The 18,636-nt window shown below is 37.1% G+C and overlaps 1 protein-coding gene across 7 annotated transcripts in view; it reads left to right on the plus strand.

Annotated features, from left to right (window-relative positions):
- U2surp (U2 snRNP associated SURP domain containing) overlaps window positions 1–16,447 on the plus strand; it is a 53,828-nt gene extending 37,381 nt beyond the window's left edge. For all 7 annotated transcript variants that reach the window (XM_075964978.1, XM_075964979.1, XM_075964980.1 and 4 more), the window contains 8 exons: window positions 570–726; window positions 1,587–1,682; window positions 2,438–2,504; window positions 4,835–4,994; window positions 10,901–11,011; window positions 13,214–13,332; window positions 14,583–14,759; window positions 15,871–16,447. In XM_075964978.1, coding sequence (XP_075821093.1) covers window positions 570–726; window positions 1,587–1,682; window positions 2,438–2,504; window positions 4,835–4,994; window positions 10,901–11,011; window positions 13,214–13,332; window positions 14,583–14,759; window positions 15,871–16,009 — 1,026 coding nt within the window. In that variant the 3' untranslated portion in view covers window positions 16,010–16,447. The remainder of the gene's footprint in view (window positions 1–569; window positions 727–1,586; window positions 1,683–2,437; window positions 2,505–4,834; window positions 4,995–10,900; window positions 11,012–13,213; window positions 13,333–14,582; window positions 14,760–15,870) is intronic.
- Window positions 16,448–18,636: the final 2,189 nt, after the last annotated feature.

Genomic DNA, 18,636 nt, shown 5'->3' on the forward strand with positions numbered 1-18,636 from the left:
GATTCTGTTCTTTTCCAGGATGTTTTTCTATTCCTTTGTAGATTTCCCTGACTCCTTCACCAATTGGTGAGGAGACAGCTACTTTTCTGCCATCTTCTTAAACTCTTGTTTTAGTTTCTTCAGGTACAGTGTTCTTCCTGCCACTGGGCTTCGTACATGTTCTTTCTGGACCTTGTGTGTTACCAGATCTCAGTCTAAGTGTAACTTTAGGGTACTTTCTGACTTCTTTAAGTAAAATTTAATTATTATATAGTATAAGATGGTGATGTACCCTTTTGATCTATTGCTCTGTTCTTTTCTAAACAACAAAAACCTTTACTGAGTTCTTTGACAGAAGAACCAGACCTGATTTTGTTCATCTTTGCATCACATGCTACCTGGCACCAATAACAAGCACTTAGTACATATTAGATAAATAAACGTATAGATAATTGCTGCTTTGGCTAGACAATAAAGTGTGTGTTTACATTGTGTCTGGCTCCAGCCACATTGATATTGGATTTTGTTAATCTAATAGTGAGAGACTTAAGCAAGTCAAAAAAATATTACAGTAGTGCATGTTTCTGTAGGATGTCCCAGATGATCTTGATGGTGCTCCCATTGAGGAAGAGCTTGATGGTGCGCCTCTGGAAGATGTGGACGGGATTCCCATTGATGCTACTCCCATTGACGATCTTGATGGAGTCCCTATAAAAAGTCTTGATGATGATCTGGATGGAGTGCCTTGTAAGTTCCAATTTCAAACATTTAAAGACTAACTAAGAGGTTTAATTTCACAGATGGTGTTCTGGAGAAATGTTTGTTTCTGACTGTGTCAAGTTACTTTTCTGACATTTGAAACTCAGATATCTAGCAGTATGTTTCACTGTGGCAAGGAAAGGGCTTTCTTACAGCCATCTTTCTTTTGTAGGATGCCACTCTTCTATCATAATAGCAGCTTTCCTCTTTTGTCTCAGTTGTCTTAAAGCTATGGGCAACATTTTGTGTTGATTATAGTCATGATGTCAGATGCTCAGTGTTGTCTCTTCTCTTGTCTAAAATTACATTAAAGTGTTGATAAAGTATGGCATTTTTAGTTTAGAAAATGATTTAAGTATTATTTATTTTTCTTCCTCTCAGCTCCATATGCTTAAAGTGTTTTACCTGATTTTCTATGCAGTAATTCCTCTAAGCCCATTTTCTGCCTTGCTATTCATGCTTAAAATTACCCGCTGCTAACTTTGGTCTACAAATATTAAATGGACAGTTCCAAAAAATTCATAAGTTTTAGGTATCAGAGTACATTTATGATTGTTTCTATTACTTTTTTACTGTGCCTTGTTTATAAGTATGTGTGGATAAGAAAACAGCATAATTCCGAGGTGTTCATAGGCTCAGGCATTTCCTAGAGGTCTTGGGTTGTGTCTGCTATGGTAAAAGAAAGCTTTGCACTGCTTAAAAATTGGGTTGAAGCAAAAAAAAGTGTGTTAATTATAATCCTTGATGCTGTCAGTGTTTCCTACATGTGGACTTACTTTTATTAGCTTTTTGATAAGCCCATTAGTTTGAGTCATCCCCTAATATATAGCTAATCTTTTCTTCAATAGTGGATGCAACTGAAGACTCTAAGAAGAATGAACCCATATTTAAAGTTGCCCCATCAAAATGGGAGGCTGTAGATGAATCTGAATTAGAAGCACAAGGTGAGTAAATCACAAATACTGAGCTTTATGCAGTTGTGTACTGCGTTAGTGGTGTGTTCACTGGTAGTGAGTGTACTTGCCTAGCATGTGTAAGGCACTGGATTGAATCCCCAGCGCTTGCTGAGGGGGAAGAAAGTTGAGTTCTTACAATAATTATTGGTGCCTTTGTATTTGCTTGTGTATATTTTCTTTGTATGTAAAACCTTTGTTTTCAGCCTTCAGAGTCAGTGCTATCATGTTTTAGGTCTGTCATAAGCATTCACTGGACTTTATTGAATTTCAATGAAATTCATTGAATTACTACTCCTTTATGTTATTGTCTTAGATCCTGCAATTTGGAAGCTTTGAGAGTACAATTAGAGAAATCGTGATAACCTTTCAGGCCGAGGTGTTTCTATAGAAAGTGTAGATGGGAAGCAGCATCCATTTGGAAATCTGTTTTAGAAACTGAGTTTTGACCTCCCATAGTGGTTCTTAGATCCCGTTTACATTTGCCTTTCTCTTTACACTTACTGGGACCCGTGTCTGTTAGTATTTGTTGATGTGATAAAATAAGTCATGCCATTCACCATAGAAATACAGACAGTGCTTTTAATCATTTCTGAGTTTACATAGATAGTGTAGGTATGAGAAAAGATGTATAGTACATGAAAAGATAAGATGAAGATAAAAGCTTCTGTAATATAAACTTTCAGCTCTAAAGCTGGGCTTCTACTGTGCTGTAGCAGAATGCTAATTTACCTTTCCCTCTGCAGCTGTGACAACTTCCAAGTGGGAGCTATTTGACCAGCATGAAGAATCAGAAGAAGAAGAAAACCAAAAGTAAGAATCTTTAAGTTTCACACACACACAGTTCCCTGCACATATACATCCCCTTTTTCTTACTGACAGTTATAGTTGAAATAATAGTGAAGAGGATAACTTCACCTTCAAATCCTTGTGAGAGAGTCACCTTTCGTCTTCATTTTTTTTTTTACAGTGAATAAAGAGCTTTGGTCTCTGGTCTTTGCACTAGGTTTCACATGGATGGGTTTTCTAACCGAGGCTATACATTTCTGCCTTGTAGCTATTATTTCATCTGTTGTATTTGTTTCAAATCTTTGTCATCAAATATTGTTTTGGATCCACAAAAAAGTGATTTTTAAAATGTTAAGTGGGAAGATTATACTCCTTTTTTTCTGGATAGTGCATGGCTAAGAACTATTTTGTTATTTTAAATGAAAACATGTCAGAAGAGGTAAGAATAAGTGGGCTTTATGAGTATAAAGAAATGATGATTTTTTCTCTTTTGCAATCATCAGAAGTATTTTTGCTTTTAACATTGTGGTAGTAAGAATGTAAAGTTTGTATGATAAGTTTTATGAAGCTTCATTGCTTTGAATAATCGAGTTTTGCAATAGGAAAAATTGCTATCAAGATTATTCTGGGAAGAACTTTTTGTTCTGTAAAAACTATAATCTTTTATTCTCAGATGGAAGAAGAAAATCGGGGAAGCCCTTTTGTTGTCCCAGCACAGAATGTGCATTTGTGTGTACTTGGTAGAGGGACTGATGGCTTGCAAGGAAGTGTGCTCAGTCAGTAGTTTGTAGACGGTTTGATGGCATGGGGAAACTGGCAGTTCTGTTGGTGTGACTGAGTAAGTTGGTAATGATTAGAAAGTAGAAGTGTGGCAAACCAGGGGCGATAGGTCTCAGGAACTGAAGAATACTAGAGTGAATGATTCAGGTTAGTTTGCTTTGAAACTGTTTTGTTGACTTTTATATCCATGACTCTGTCATTAGCAACATCTCAAATATTAGCTAACTATATACTGTACTGATCAAATAATTCTTCCTTTTACAGTGAAGGGTAGAAAGTTCATCAGAGAATGCCAGATACATTGTTAGGTTCATTTTCTGAAAGCATTAGGGGCATAAAATTGATTTTTGTGTTACTGTATGAGTTTATTTTAGTATTGATGTTGAAGTAATCATTGCTAGAAACATGGGTCAGTAGAAGTAGGATTCATGTTTTTAATTTTTCTTAGAACTCCCATGTTAATATAAGCATCGGCTTATGCAGATGAGGAACGCTGATTTGCACAAAGCTTCCTGGTCCTTCAACATTTCTTACAGCTCACTACTACTCTCTAGTGGCTGGATCAGAAATGCCTTTTTGCTGAGGGCTGCTTCATATAATAATAAACTATTACATTTTTAGTAGAGGTGGAGTTTAAAATTAGTACTTGTAGCAGTTGGAAAGAAATGCTAAAAATAGTAGCATTTGTAATGAATTTGGTATAGATTTAGAATTTTGAAATTCCACATTTCATAAAAGTTTAGCAGGTGGCACTTGTTACTTGTTACTTTTGAAGAGGACCTGGATTTGATTCCTAGTACTTGCATTGAGGTTCACAACCATTCTTAACTCAGTTCCAGGGGTTTTAAAACCCTCTACCGATGGCCATGGGCAGCAGGCATGGGTACACAAAATATTCATACATGCAAATAAATGAATATAAAATAAACATAAATTATTTATTTATAAACATAAATAAAACAAGAGCTAGCTTTCAGGATGAGCTATAACCTTAGGTGAAGGTTTTTAATGCTCAAACTTTATGTGGTGCTTTAGTATAATGTGCTAATCAGGTGGGGTCCTTATGTGTTGGATTGAGGCCCTTACGTGTTTTTATGGTGAGTGTGACAAAATCATGTATTTTCTAGGGTATACTCTACAGAAGGAGGGCTGAACATTGGGCTTTTTATGCACAAGCCTTCATGAGTTTACTGAACTGAGGCGTATGCAACACCCATTTGTTCTTCATTTTATTTCTGTGGATGACTATTGCAGAATGAAAAGCACACTGATAACATTACCACAGAATTTATTAAAAGCATGATTATATTATATTGAAACTCAACTTTCTCTGTAGAAGGATACGTTTTTCAGAACTGTCTAAAATAGGTGCAGAAAATGTTTTAGTTGTTCTGCAGTATCATTTAAGGTCCAGGACAGTGAGAAACAAATACCCAAACTGTAGAATACAGTATTTTGTTTAGTTGTTCTGCAGTATCATTTAAGGTCCAGGACAGTGAGAAACAAATACCCAAACTGTAGAATACAGTATTCTGTGTCCCTGCTGTGACATGCGGTGTATTCTGTTTCCAAAGTCAAGAAGAAGAAAGTGAAGATGAAGAAGACACTCAGAGTTCCAAATCAGAAGAACATCATTTGTATTCTAACCCTGTCAGAGAAGAAATGACTGAGTCTAAGTTCTCTAAATACTCAGAAATGAGTGAAGAAAAACGAGCTAAGCTTCGTGAAATTGAGGTTTGTATGGCATTCAAATGAAAACTACTTTAGTGGTTTTTAACGTTCCACACGAAGTCAGCTTCCTCTTGGCACAGCATTCTTTATGCTTGGAAACCGAGTTAACTTTGCTTCTTGGTTCAAGTATCCCTTTTTCTCAACGCTAGCCTTGTTTCCTGTCCCACTTATCGCTATGATTTTATTTGGATGTGTGTATGTGTGTATTTTGTTCTCGGTTCGAATGCATGGCATACAGGAGAGCCTCTGGGAAATGGATTCCAAGGAATAGGAAAAACCATTTGATTTTTGAATGCATACCATATATAACTAGGTAAAAATATTTTCTGACACATTGAATTTAGGTTTACATTTTATTAATTATAGTGGTTTCTTTGAAAGGTTTTATGATAGGGTATAGTGTATACATTGCCTGAGTCTTAACATTAAGAAGAAGAAAACCCAAACTATCTCAGGCAAACTGTGCCCTCCTCTCTCACTGCTTTTTTACAATGCTGTTTGTTTTGTATCTCAGGCTACTTGGACTTGTTGGAGAGAAGCATTTGGGGAAGTTTAAAATAAATGGTTTCTATTAGCATATTATTAACTCTATATAATGAGTTTTATGACATTCTCATGCATTGATTTAATGTATTTTGATCATATTCAACTCCCATTATCCTTTGTCCCCTCCACCCTCCAAACTTCCATTGAGTATCTTCTTGTTTCCAATCAATCTTACACTTTCATGACTGGTGTGTGTGTGTCTGTCTGTCTGTCTGTCTGTCTGTGCTTGGAATGTGTGCATCTCCCAATGAATTTTCATTAGGTTTGCTTTGGGATCTTGAGCTTATTTACAGGGAAGTCTCTCCTTCACATGAGAACCTTTAACTGTTATAGATCCTCAGGGAGGGACAGGACCTCATGAGGATAAAAGCATTATTGAGTGCTCAGGGTGGTAAACTTTCCCAGCAAAATGGCCAGTTAGTCTAGCACTTGAAAAGAATATGTGAGTCCTCAATCCATAGTCCCCACTTAATAGTAATGTGGAATGCCTGCGATGTGCCAGTATCTTAGTTCTTATGATACATGCTGTATTTGGATGATCTCCTTCCTACTTTTCTACATAATCACTGAAGGCTTTTTCCACTACCTCTTTCCCTAGTGTCACCAAACCAAAGAAAACATTTTGGTTTAACCCTGTGTAGAATCAGCATGATTCTAGTTAGTATGTAGAGATAAGCTTTTAGTTAGTAATTTAATTAATTTCTCCATAGGATACTTTTTTGTTCTCTTAACAATTTTAGAGGAATGGGGTGTTGTGTAGAGGTGAACACACTCACTTTTGGACCTTTTTCTTCCTGTGAAACTTTTGTAACGTATAACTCCCTCTGTCTTCTTGAGCAGCTCTTCCTAATTTGGCACAGCTACTAAGAGTAAAAATGAGCTATACATGGTGGTGCATGTTTGTAACCTCAGACTCTTGGGAGCCTGGGTCAGGAAGGGGATAAGTAGAGACATACCTGGGCTACCTAGAGAGCTCAAGAACAGCCTGGGCAGACTGTTTCAAACTATAAAGAAAGCAATACTGAGTATCTGGTGGGGGGGGAGGGGGATGTGGTTCTCTGATAGGGTGGTTGTTTTAGCATGTAAAAGACTGGTCGTTCAGTCCTCAGGACTGGGGAGTAGGGTATAGAAATAAAGACTGCATTCAATAAAAATACATTTTCTTGATAATTGGAGTTTCAATGTCAGTATAGGGCTTGGGGAGAAGGGATGACTCAGTGAGAATAGGTGTTTGCCACCAAGCTGATGAGCTGGGTTTGATGGTTATGACATACATGGTGGAGGGACAGATCTTAGTCAGACCTCCACATGAATTTCCATGGCATGTCTGGACTCACACAAATATTAAAAAATGCCAATACGGACTGCCTAATTCTTCTTTTAGAATGTTCTGTTTCTTTATTAATATAAAGAGAAGAAAACCATATAATGTATCTTTGTTAGCTGGGTTTTATGAGCATTATCATTTTCAAATTCTGTATATATGTGGTGTATATTGTGTGTGTGCACTGTATGTGATCTTTTATAGTCTGCTCCCTATCCCTTTGTTAAAATTTCACTCATTATCTCCCCAGCTCTCATAATTCTCACCTATCTCAGAATTTGGGAAATAAGGCAAATCCTAGGTTTAAAAGGCAGGTAGGTCTTCGTCTTGATAGTACCTAGATTCTTCTCTGTTGTTACTCTGGGACATTTAAGTCCTGGAGCGGTTTCACAGCAGGTAGCAGACTAACCAAAACTCAAGTCTCACAAACTTTGTTTCCCTGTCCCTTTGAGTATCAGTTTTGGGTCTTAAAATCCAGTGCTTTTATTAGAGAACTGTTTAAGTAAAGAATACAGTTCTAAATTAGTTTCTCTAGGTAGTTTTACTATATACTGTATTTTATACTACAGTTTTTCTTCTTCCCTCAAATGTGATGTCTTTATAAAAATGCCTAACAGCTAAACCTTAACCAGTGATTAATTTAAAAAAAAAAAACAACCGAAACAATGGACGTGTGGCTTTACAATACTCATATTCTCTACAAAGACATGTGAAAACCTATAACCATGTATTGTGCTGACAAGATAGGCTAGTACTATTTTTCCTGTGCTGCTTGCTTTCCCAGGTTCTGCCAACAGAGGTTGGGGAGTAGAATGCTGGGAGCCAAAGACCAAGAAAAGTCTTTGGTGATGGGGAACCTTTTCTGCTTGTCCCTAACAAAAGACTGTTGAAGTGAGAATGTGAGCCTGGTTGTTGTCTCAAGGCAGCATCTGCATTGACTGTTTCCCTTTGTGTTGAGAAGTGTGGTCACTTTTTTTTTTATGGATATCTTAACTTGTGTTTGGGCCTAGTTAGGTCCCAGTGTCAGGAACTCTTAAGGTGGGATTTATAATGATTTCAAAAAATAATTTTAGTCATATGTGGTGGCTGATGCCTATGATCCTTGCGCTCAAGAGGCAGAGATCAGAGATTACAAGTTTGATTCTAGCTTGGATGCATAGTGAGACTCTATCTCAAAATAAAATAGGCTGGAAGACAGTGCGGTCTCTACAGAGCTCACCATGCAAATTTGAAGACCTGAGTTAGATTCCAAGAACACATGTAAATATCTGGGCTTGGTATTGTGCATGCGATGTTGCATCACCATAGAGGAGAAGGCAGAAGTTGCAGAATTTTCTGGCCACCCAGCTTGTTCTAATTGTTGAGCTCTGGGTTTCAGTAAGAGACTCTAAGAAAAACAAAAAACAAAAACAAAACAACAACAAAAAAAGAAACCAAGGGTGCTGGCTACTCTAAGGAATAAGAACTGAGTTATTCAAAACAAAAAATTCAGTTTATTGTTTAACTTAGTTTTTAAACCAGTTACCAACATTACATTCTATGCAACAGAATTTGGTTAGAGGAGGAGTCATACAGTGGTGAATTCAGGCATTTGCATCATCCTGCTTTTTCTCTCAATTTAGTGTCTGACGTCTTTTAAAATGTATAATTCATTAAGAGATGAAAAGTGTAAAGACTAATTTTAAGATTTGTTTGAAGGAAAAAATGGAGAGAATCTTAGTCTCTGGTTTATAAAACACTGCTATGGAAGTGAACTAGGTAGAAAAAGGACAAAAATCAAAGAATTTAGAAGATACAGTCATGAATTCAGATATTGTGACAATACTTCTTTAACTTGTGGGACAGGGAGAGGATTAGAACCTTTTTCCAATGCACAGGCTTCATTTCCTAAATGTCTTACTAAGTATATAGTCTGTTCAAATGCATATCTACACATAGAGTAGAGTGAGATATTAGCCTGCTAGGACGCTCTCTTTATTTCTTACGTAGACAGGGTTGAACAGGTGTGGGATGTCCGTGTGCTGCTCACTCATCACTTTCCTGCCCTTAGTTGAAAGGGAGACTACTGTTACCTTTTAAATTTTCATGGACATTTAAGCTCCTGGAAGCTTTCACAGTTTTTATTTTAGTAATTTTGTAGTGTGTGTGTGTGCGTGTGCGCACGCGTGTGCATGCATGTGTGTGTGGGTGTATGTCTGTCTGTCTAGGGGATGTGGTGGGAGGAGAGAGCAGGTGCATTGTGTGGAAGTCAGGACAATTTCAGGAGTCTGTTCTCTTATTCCTTGTTGAGGCAGGTCTTACTATTTCTGCCATTCTGTGTGCTCCAGGATAAGTGACCTGCAGACTTCCCAGTGACTGTGTCATGTAGGAGTACTAGCATTACAGATCCAGGTAAACATGGCTGCTGGGGGTTGAACTCAGGTGGTCAGGCTCGCATGACACTTGATCTTCTCAGCAAGCCATCGTTCCAACCCTAGTGTCTTACTTTAAGTTTTATCATGAGTTTATTCTCTTCAAAAAGTTTTAAAATTACATTTATTATTTTATGTGTCACATCAGTCAAATGGAAGTCAAAACAACTGTGGATCTCTCTTTCCAGCATGTGGGTCCCTAGGATGGAGCAGGTCATCAGATGTGGCAGCAGGCACCTTTACCCACTGAGCCATCTCGCTGGCCCATGTTTATCTTTTTTAGTAGTCTTTACAGAATTGTAAAAGTTTTACTCAGGCAAGGTGATGCATACCTATAATCACAGCACCCCTATAATCAGCACTGGGAAGGTCAGGGTCACCAGTTTGAGACCAGCCTGGAATAGATTGTAAGACATTGTCTCTGGGAGTAAGGGTTGGCCAAAATATTTAAATCTCCAGAATAAAATGTGAAATTAGTCTCACTTTTTCTTATATTTTCTTTTTCTGTTACTGATTTTACATGTTTGGGTTTTTCTGAGGGGGAATTGTGATGGTGGGTGTAGGCTCTCAGATTGATACCCATTACAAGTGTGTGTGAATCTGTGATTTTTTGCATAGAATTAGCCAGAAATGTTAGAATGAATATGTAAGTGGTCTACTAGTATGCTACAGGAAATATTCATCATATAAGCTTGGGGTATTGTGTGAAATTTTTGTCTTGCCCAGTTCCCACAATCCTTAAGTCCCAAAGAAATCACACAGAGGTCTATATGAACTATAAAATGATTAGCCCATTAGCTCAGGCTTCTTATTAACTCTTATAACTTATATTAGCCCATTATTCTTGTCTATGCTAGCCACATGGCTCAGTACCAGCGAGGCAGTCACATCTTGCTTCTTCTTTGGCGGGCTCACAACTGCAGAGGAATGGGCTTTCCTCTTCCCAGAATTCTCCTGTTCTCCTTGACCCACCTCTACTTCCTGTCTGGTTGTCCCATCTATACTTCCTGCCTGACTAGTGGCCAATCAGCGTTTATTTAAAATGTAATTGACAGAATACGGACCATGGATATTCTAAGGGATACATTTTAAGAAATGAAGCAAGAAATTCTTTCTTAAATCAGTATTTACTCTTCTTAAAAGGTACAGTGTGAATATGGTTTAAGTCTGTGTTTTGATGGTCCGTGGTTACACTGCTGTAAATAGAGTGGAGCCTTCATGCCATGCAGCGGTGTATGTTGTTCTAAGGAGCTGTAACTAGAACACCAACATTGTTTTTCTTGTTGCTTTAACCTGTTTTCTGTTTGTGTCCTGCTGACTCTTAAATCTTGCTCCAAGTGTGCTTGCCTGTACTCACTTTTTCCTTCTGATTTGGAGAACTAGGTACTGTTAGGTTAACAAGTATGTTCTTAAGGATGTAAAACAGTCTATGGTTTAATCTTCTCCAAGTTGAGAATATTGTGTTTGTGTTTGATGGCTTGAATTTTGTGTAGAGGGTTTGTTTAACAGACCTTCTGTTGTGGTTATATTTTGATCATGTCCTAACCAGTCACTGCTTTGCTGTAGGAGAAAAGCAGTGCTTGAGAAAGTGTTATAGAAAATTCTTATAAAAATGTCTTATTTTACAGCTCAAAGTTATGAAGTTTCAAGATGAATTGGAATCTGGAAAGAGACCTAAAAAACCAGGCCAGAGCTTCCAGGAACAAGTCGAGCACTACAGAGATAAATTGTTGCAACGAGTAAGGAATATGTTTATTCAGTAATAGCGTTTCCACAGTTACCTACCTATCTGTAGACTAGTAGGGTCATAGCATACTAAAGGGAAGTACATTGCAAACAGTAGTCTTTAATGTATAAATATTGAATGATGGTTAGAAATATTTTATTCAGGGCACTACCCATGGACTAGCTAATCTTGCTAAGAATATGCTTTCTTAACTGGAAAATGCTATGGGAAGACATTGCATTGATGCTAGTAAGAACCAGGAGTCCTAGGAAGTAACACTAATGAAGGTGAAGATGAGGGCTGGAAAGTCCTGCTTTTGGGAAGGTGTAGTAAGGGGTAGAATACTTACGGCATCAGGGAGTGCTGGGCTTTTTAGGTTCAGTGAGTTAGGGATGTGCAGAGCACCAGCTCTAAGACCCCATGTGGTGACTATGGAAATGCCCAGGATTTCCATTGTAATTGCTATTTTGTCCTGTACCTTGCCATCATTACAGTGATAGTAACAGTATCAAACAAGAAAAAGGCATCCCTAGGAGCTTATAGGTACAGAAACAGTGGGAGGGAGCTGCCTAGTAAAGTGACTGGACAGCTGTGCTGACTGTGGAATCCTCTGCCATCGCTGCTGTGTGCCACTGGAGTTTTCTCTGATGGGTCTTAGATAGGATTGCTATTATTGCTCTGTAGTGTTAAATCAGAATGTTTAAAATAGACTAATTGTAGTATAGTTTCTATAAAATGTATAGTCAATCAAGAAATAATTTTATCTTCATTCAGGTAAGTGTATACTGAGTATCATTAAGAGAAGTTGATCTCCTTTGTATCTCCTTGGATTTGTATTCTGTGATGTACTTGGGGAAAAGATAAATGAGATTATTTTTAAAATGGTATTAGTTGTCTATATATACCCTTTTGAGTCCCTTTGGTGATGGTAACTGGTTATTAGCCTGCATTGAAGATGACATGTTGAAATGCTCCCTGAATCTCAGTGACTACAAACTAAAAGATATGTCAATTGCTAGTTTAGTCTTCTGTATCCCATGAGCATTACTTGGAGACAAGATTGTGGTTTTAGAAGGCATATGCTGAAGGTCAGTTAACTATGATCTCTGTCAGTTTGTATATAAAGTTCACTAGAACACAGCTATGCATCTTGACCTAGGTATTGTCTGTGTGGTTCTCTTGTTGCAATAGTGCAGTTGCGCCATTGTTAAAAGGATTGTTTATAACCCACAAGACAAAGTAGTTTTGGTCTGACTCTGTAAAACAATTTGCCAGTGTTTAGTTATAAGAATTTCTTTTTAAAAATAGGAAGCAGCAGTTAGGTAACACTTCTGATGTATGCCAATTATAAATAAATTCTATTTCTGCTCTTAAAGAACTAAGTTGGTTCAGTATCTTTAGCCACTACTTTGACTATTCTGCTATTAATAGAAATTAGAATTTTATTGAGAAATGGCAGTTAGGACAACTAGGAATGAACAGTTATTTTTCTGGTTTATATAATTATATAATCAGTTTATAAGTAAGGATTACATTTCCTTTTATCATTACTTATAATAAAGTCTTTGGCAAGAATGTTTTATTAAGTGAACCTGCTGTATACAGGCAGAATTGCTTTTATAACTAGGTTCTTGAAATCTGTGATGGGAAGGTCAGTTATGTTGCTTACTAGCTCTTCCTGATCCATTTCTTCTTTCCTTACCCTCCCCATCTCCCTCCCTCCTCCTCTCTCTCCCTTCTTCTCTCTCTCCCTCCCTCCCCTTCTACTTCTCTCTCTCTCCCTCTCTACCTTCTTCCCTTATTTTGATGTGGTAGGGATGTGAAGAGATAGGAACTCTTAGACTGAGTTCCTGACTTTCTGGTGTGACCATGGTCATTGTGCTTAAACTTTCTGAGTCGGGTTTTCCATATCTAGATTGAGAGTGATAGTGTGGTAAAGGATCACAGAATGACTTAGTGTTTGGAAAATTGTCACTATGTTGTCTGGGCTGTGATGAGCACTCAGGAAATATTTTGCTGCTGAACAAGGACGACAATGATGATGATGATGGTGATGATGATGACGATGATGTGATATATGAGAAATGGCTAGATAGTTTCTGAAAATGAAAATGATAATCATACCTTAATTACTATTTAGAGAAACTGGGATTAGACACATAGGATAGCCTAGACTGACATTTTTTAAAAACAATTATTTTCTTTTAAAAAACAGGAAAAGGAGAAAGAGTTAGAAAGAGAACGAGAAAGAGACAAAAAAGATAAAGAAAAATTGGAATCCCGATCCAAAGACAAGAAGGAAAAAGATGAATGTACTCCAACAAGAAAAGAAAGGTATGGCGTGTCGTAGTTACTCTGCCTTGTTTCAGAGTTGGAGTGCTGTTAGGTTTTAAAGTATTTCTGTCATTAGTAGCAACAAATTGGAAGTGCCTTTTCACAGTAAACATACTTGGTTGGCTTCTGCCTGTAGGAGGCAGAACTGACTGAGAGAGTGGCAGTTGCCTTTTGGCTTAACTAATTAGGACATCATCTCTTTACTTGGTTCATGTGGTAGCCTCAGCCTTAATTCCTTGTAGGAATTCAGTTACACTATTGGGTATCAACCCCACGGCTTACATAAGAACTTGTGATATTTGCCTCTCGACTCCACTGTAAGCATCTTTTTTCGTCATGAAATAAGATTATATAGAAGCCACAGTGGCTTGCTTGTCATGTTAAGTTCTTTTTGTTTAGTGTGTATGTTATTCTTTGGGGTACATATATGCCATCATTATCTTGTGGAGGTCAGAAGAGAGCTGTGGGAGTTGGTTCTCTCCTGCCATGTAGGTTCCAGAGGGTCAAGCTCAGGTTAAGAGTTCTTACTTGCTGAACCATTTCCCTGGACCATGTTCTACTTCTGTAGTTCTTAAATGTCTAGTGAGCGAAGCAGCTGCTTCAGTAAATAGGATCAAAGTTTTCCACATTGTAAAAACCAATGGTTGCAAATGAGAAACCTGTCATAATCACTCTGTCCATACTTGTAAAAAGCAAAATTGTACAGATTGGTTAACAAAGAAATACAACCTTTTTTGTCTTATTATTTTGATGTAATTTCGGTTTCATAGAAGTTATAAGAATAGGTCAAATAATCCCCATGTATCTTTCACCCAATTGCTCCACCTATTAAAACACTCTACTTCTCTTCTTAGTTCTTCCCTTCTACTTCACCTGCAGCCAGTTAAGTGGTCATCCAAGTTCAGTAAAAGTACCACATTAAGAAGTTAGCACTGAAAAAAATTTTCATTGTTACCCAGTCTAAAGTGTCAGACTTTCTTCATCTTCCTAGTAATCTTTTCTACAGCAAAAAAAAAAAAAAGAATCGAATTCATTTGTGTCTTTTTTTTGTGCAAACTGTCTTTTGCCCATAAACTTACTTGTTTATGAAATAAAGGACATTGACTGTTGGTGGAAAATATTATTAGTATGAATAGTGAGAGTTAAGTTATTGTAAGCTGGGAAGCATTTGTAGCTAATTCAGTAAAAATCGAAAATGAATACTTAAGTATTTTTCGTCACTTATAGAGTTTATGTGCTTTGTTTTGTAGGAAAAGACGGCATAGTACTTCTCCCAGCCCATCTCGGAGTAGCAGTGGTAGGCGAGTGAAGTCCCCATCTCCAAAATCAGAACGGTCAGAACGCTCAGAAAGATCTCATAAAGAAAGCTCACGGTCCAGGTCATCTCACAAAGATTCTCCTAGAGATGCTAGCAAGAAAGCCAAAAGGTAAGTGCAACTCACCCTTAGCTACAGGTCAGTCACCAGTGTTCTACAGCTTTGGAGAGGATGTGATTGCCCTTTTGTTAAGATTTCAAAAACCCAGAAAAATGATTAATTATTTTAGATTATCTCTTTTGCTCCTTTTCCAGTTTTGTCATGGTTCAGGTATAGAAGAATTCTAGCAGTTAAAGGCTGTCCACTGTTGGGGATGGGGTGTTACTTTTTCATTCTGATCTTTGTTTCTGGGTAATAAATAGCCTTAGATTTTGTAAGAACTGAAGAGAAAGAATACCTCCTCCCCACAGAAGCAAGTATGTGGGTAAGGAAATAGAATACTATGTAGATCATTTCTTCGATACACACTTTCATACTTTTATTTAAGCCTTTTAATTCCACAAAAGTAGTTCATAAATATATTGATATTACAGAGGGAAATTTTCTTGAGCTGCACCTGAATATATATGCTAATATTTCATTATTGTAACCATTTTCTGTGCAGTCTTTATGTAATAGATTACTTTCTCCTCTTGAAGACTACACATACTCATATGTATGTGTGTGTATATATATTTTTTTATTTGGGAAATCTTCATGAACAAACTTAGCAAAATTACTGGGGTGAGATGTGGTGGCAGGTGCGATTAAGCCCACTCACTGTCTGGGAGACTCTGTCTCAAAAACAATAAATTATGTTGTTTCAAATGACCTTGAGTAAGAAAATTTTTCCCCCCACAAAATCATAGAATGCACAGCTTCTGTGCTTTTAAAGTGTGTGAATGTCTTAGTTCCCACCTTGAATTTTATCTTGTGGATTACAGGTTCAAATTTTGGGGGTATTAGTTTCTTGGGGAGCTTATTAAAGATACACACTCTCAGTAGAGCGGTAGTAAAGTTCAGAAATCTGACTTTTTATATCATGTGTGATTTGTTGACTGATCACACATGAATGTTAAGTACAAAATAAATCTGTGTGTGTATACAGTAAGAATAAATTTGAGTTTGCTCTCTTATTAGTGGCTTATATGCCCACTTGAAGCTTATCTTAAGCCATATAAGAATGTAAGCAGTTTTGGAAGGCAAGTACTCAGATATTGTTCTTATTTACTGGTTTCTGCAGGTCGCCATCTGGTTCAAGGACGCCTAAAAGGTCTAGGCGGTCTCGGTCTAGGTCGCCTAAGAAGTCAGGAAAGAAATCCAGATCCCAGTCCCGGTCTCCACACAGGTCTCATAAAAAGTCAAAGAAAAACAAACACTGACATATATTTTTAAGATGCTGTCACTTATTGGAAATGCAAGTTTGTTTTGTGCCTGAATGGTCTGTTTGTTTTTTGTTTGTTTTTTTTAATAAAAAAAAAAACCACACACACAAAAACAAAATTCTAATGAAAGAGCATTCCTGGGTTTGTTTGTTTGTTTGTTTGTGAATGCATGTGTAAACTCATGAGTAACTGCATCTGTAGACCTGTCATTGTTTTATATTGTATAAATTACTTTTGTTGTGGCTGTTTCTCAAGATGAAATTTTTATTGTGCTAATGAATTTCATCAGAAATGTGTATAATGGATCTGCTGGCAGTAGTAGTATTTTGTTTTAGGATGTTGTGACTTAGACACATAATACAGATGTCTTCCCCTCTTTTGTAGCTTTGACAATTTGAATTAGATTTCAAATAAAATCTGAACAGAAAACTATAATGTTGTTTTTTTGCCCAGTTGGTGACACCAAGTCCCTTAAAGACCTACTAAGTGAATTTGGCACTATTGCTGTTTTTTACACCAAGTGCACTGTACAAGCTCCAGTGTGAAAGCAGCTAGTGTTTTATGTTTACTAAGGTGGCTACCAAAATAAAACCCGTAAGTTTCCATACCCAGAGATGAGAAGGCTTGAGTGAGTGGGTATGACGTGGTATTTGTTGCCCAGTTAAAATTTCATTTTTCAAAAAGCAGCATGATTTCAAAAGCACTCAACCCGTCTTCTGAGCAATTACGTATTTTTAGGGTAGATTTAATTTTTATCTTCTATCATGAAGCAAGTTTATTTATAAAAGATTTTATAAAAAAGATTTGCCATAGAATTCTTTTGTATAATAGTTGCCTTTTTATAATTGTCTGTAGGTTATCTTTAAAACACTGGTATCATGATATTTGTACAAATTTGTTTGAAACAGCTTTTCTGTTTTGAAGGTTTGGGTTTGAAGTACAGCTTTCAATAAAATTAAAAATTAAATGGTTTTCAGGCAATTTTAACACTCAGTGGTTTGTAAATTCAAGGTGCAAAAAGTTGACTTAAACCATTTGCAGAGTTGAATTCTGTTATGAACAGGAAAGAACTTGCTGTAGTCTGAGGGAGAAATAGGAAAACTTGTGAATGTTGGTCAAAATACTGCAGTGAATATAATGTAATAAAGGGTGACATAGACTCAGACTGTCACTGTATTTGTCAATCTTGCCTTCAGTGTTTCATTTAGGTACTTTGTGTGCCTAGTTGTTTTGTTTTTCCTCTAATAACAGATTGTTTTATTTAACCTATTTTTAAAACTCCTTTTACCTTGTTTACTTAATTTTGCCTAATCACAGAATAAGGCTTCCTGACCCTGATAGGGAGTAGTCCCGCCAGCTGTACAGTAAGGCTTGTTTTCCCCACCCAGCACATCCCCAGCAGCTTTAGAAATGAGCCAATCATTTTGTTAGACATTAGTGGTTCTTAGCATGAAAATATTGTTCAGTCCTTTGTTTACCTACTTTATTAGGAAATATTAAATCCTTAAAGTTGCTTAGAATAATTTATGTGAACATTTGGTGCTGACACTTAAAGACCTTTATAAATACAGCTGTTACAGAAGGCACACATTTTTTCTTCTCTGGGTCTTTGGATAGGCCAAGAAATAATTGGTCAGAAAGTAGTTTTCTTTTCTTTTAGTTTCAGGCAAGTTATGATAGCTAGTTACTTTTCTCTCTTGAGTAAAAAACCTGAGCTTGGTTTTGGGTGTTCATTTGTAGTGTTTTCTACTGCAATGAATCCATCGCTAGTTAAATTTTGCTGCAGATAGACTTGGCTTCCCTTTGGGTAGATGGGAAATTACTTAGACCTGACAGAATATTTTCTGGAGTTTTTTAATGTATATATTAAGTTGTGTTGAATTTTGTTTTCTTGAATTGTAAATAGCATTAACTAGGTTATTTCCAGTTTTACTTTATAAGGAAACATCTAGAATAAGCTGTTAAAGTTCACAATGGATTTGGGTGGCACATAGCTGTTCCCAGCAGAGGCACAATGATCAGAAGCTCAGGAATTGAGACCAGCTTGGGCAAAAGACAGAGAGCCTATCTCAAAAACATGTTCCTTGTAAGTGTCGTGGGATTAGGAACTGGTACATTCTTACAAGAAGTAAGCTGTTCTGCACATTTTTCCTAATAGCTTAATTTTCATATCTAAAGAACATATAGCATAGTTGCTGTGAGTTGACTTAAAATGTTCACAAATGATCTGAGTTACAGGAAAGATGGTTCCAGCTATGTAGCACAAAGCTGTTGTCCTCCACTAAATTGCATGTGTGAGCAGAGCCTCTGTGGTCTATCCCTTCAAAGGACCTAAAACAGGGGTCCCTTACCAAGGCAATGCTGTCTCACTTTTCACTGCACACAGTTGGAAAGTTACGTGGTGGTCGGTTTTTTTACCAAAGAGACCTGTGACTTAAAAGGATTGTGTTTGGTTTTCTTTGGCATTGTATTTCAGTATCGCTGTGAGTCAGCATGTGGGGGTTTCTGTCTCTAGGGAGTTGGAGATTAAAGTATTGGGGCAGACAGAAAGCCCTGATCCCAAAGGATCCTTTTATTTGGCTCACAATATTTTTGGCTTTTTTCTTTTTTGCTAAATTTTGTAG

This window comes from Microtus pennsylvanicus, chromosome 3, assembly GCF_037038515.1.
Source record: "Microtus pennsylvanicus isolate mMicPen1 chromosome 3, mMicPen1.hap1, whole genome shotgun sequence".
NCBI lineage: Eukaryota > Metazoa > Chordata > Mammalia > Rodentia > Cricetidae > Microtus > Microtus pennsylvanicus.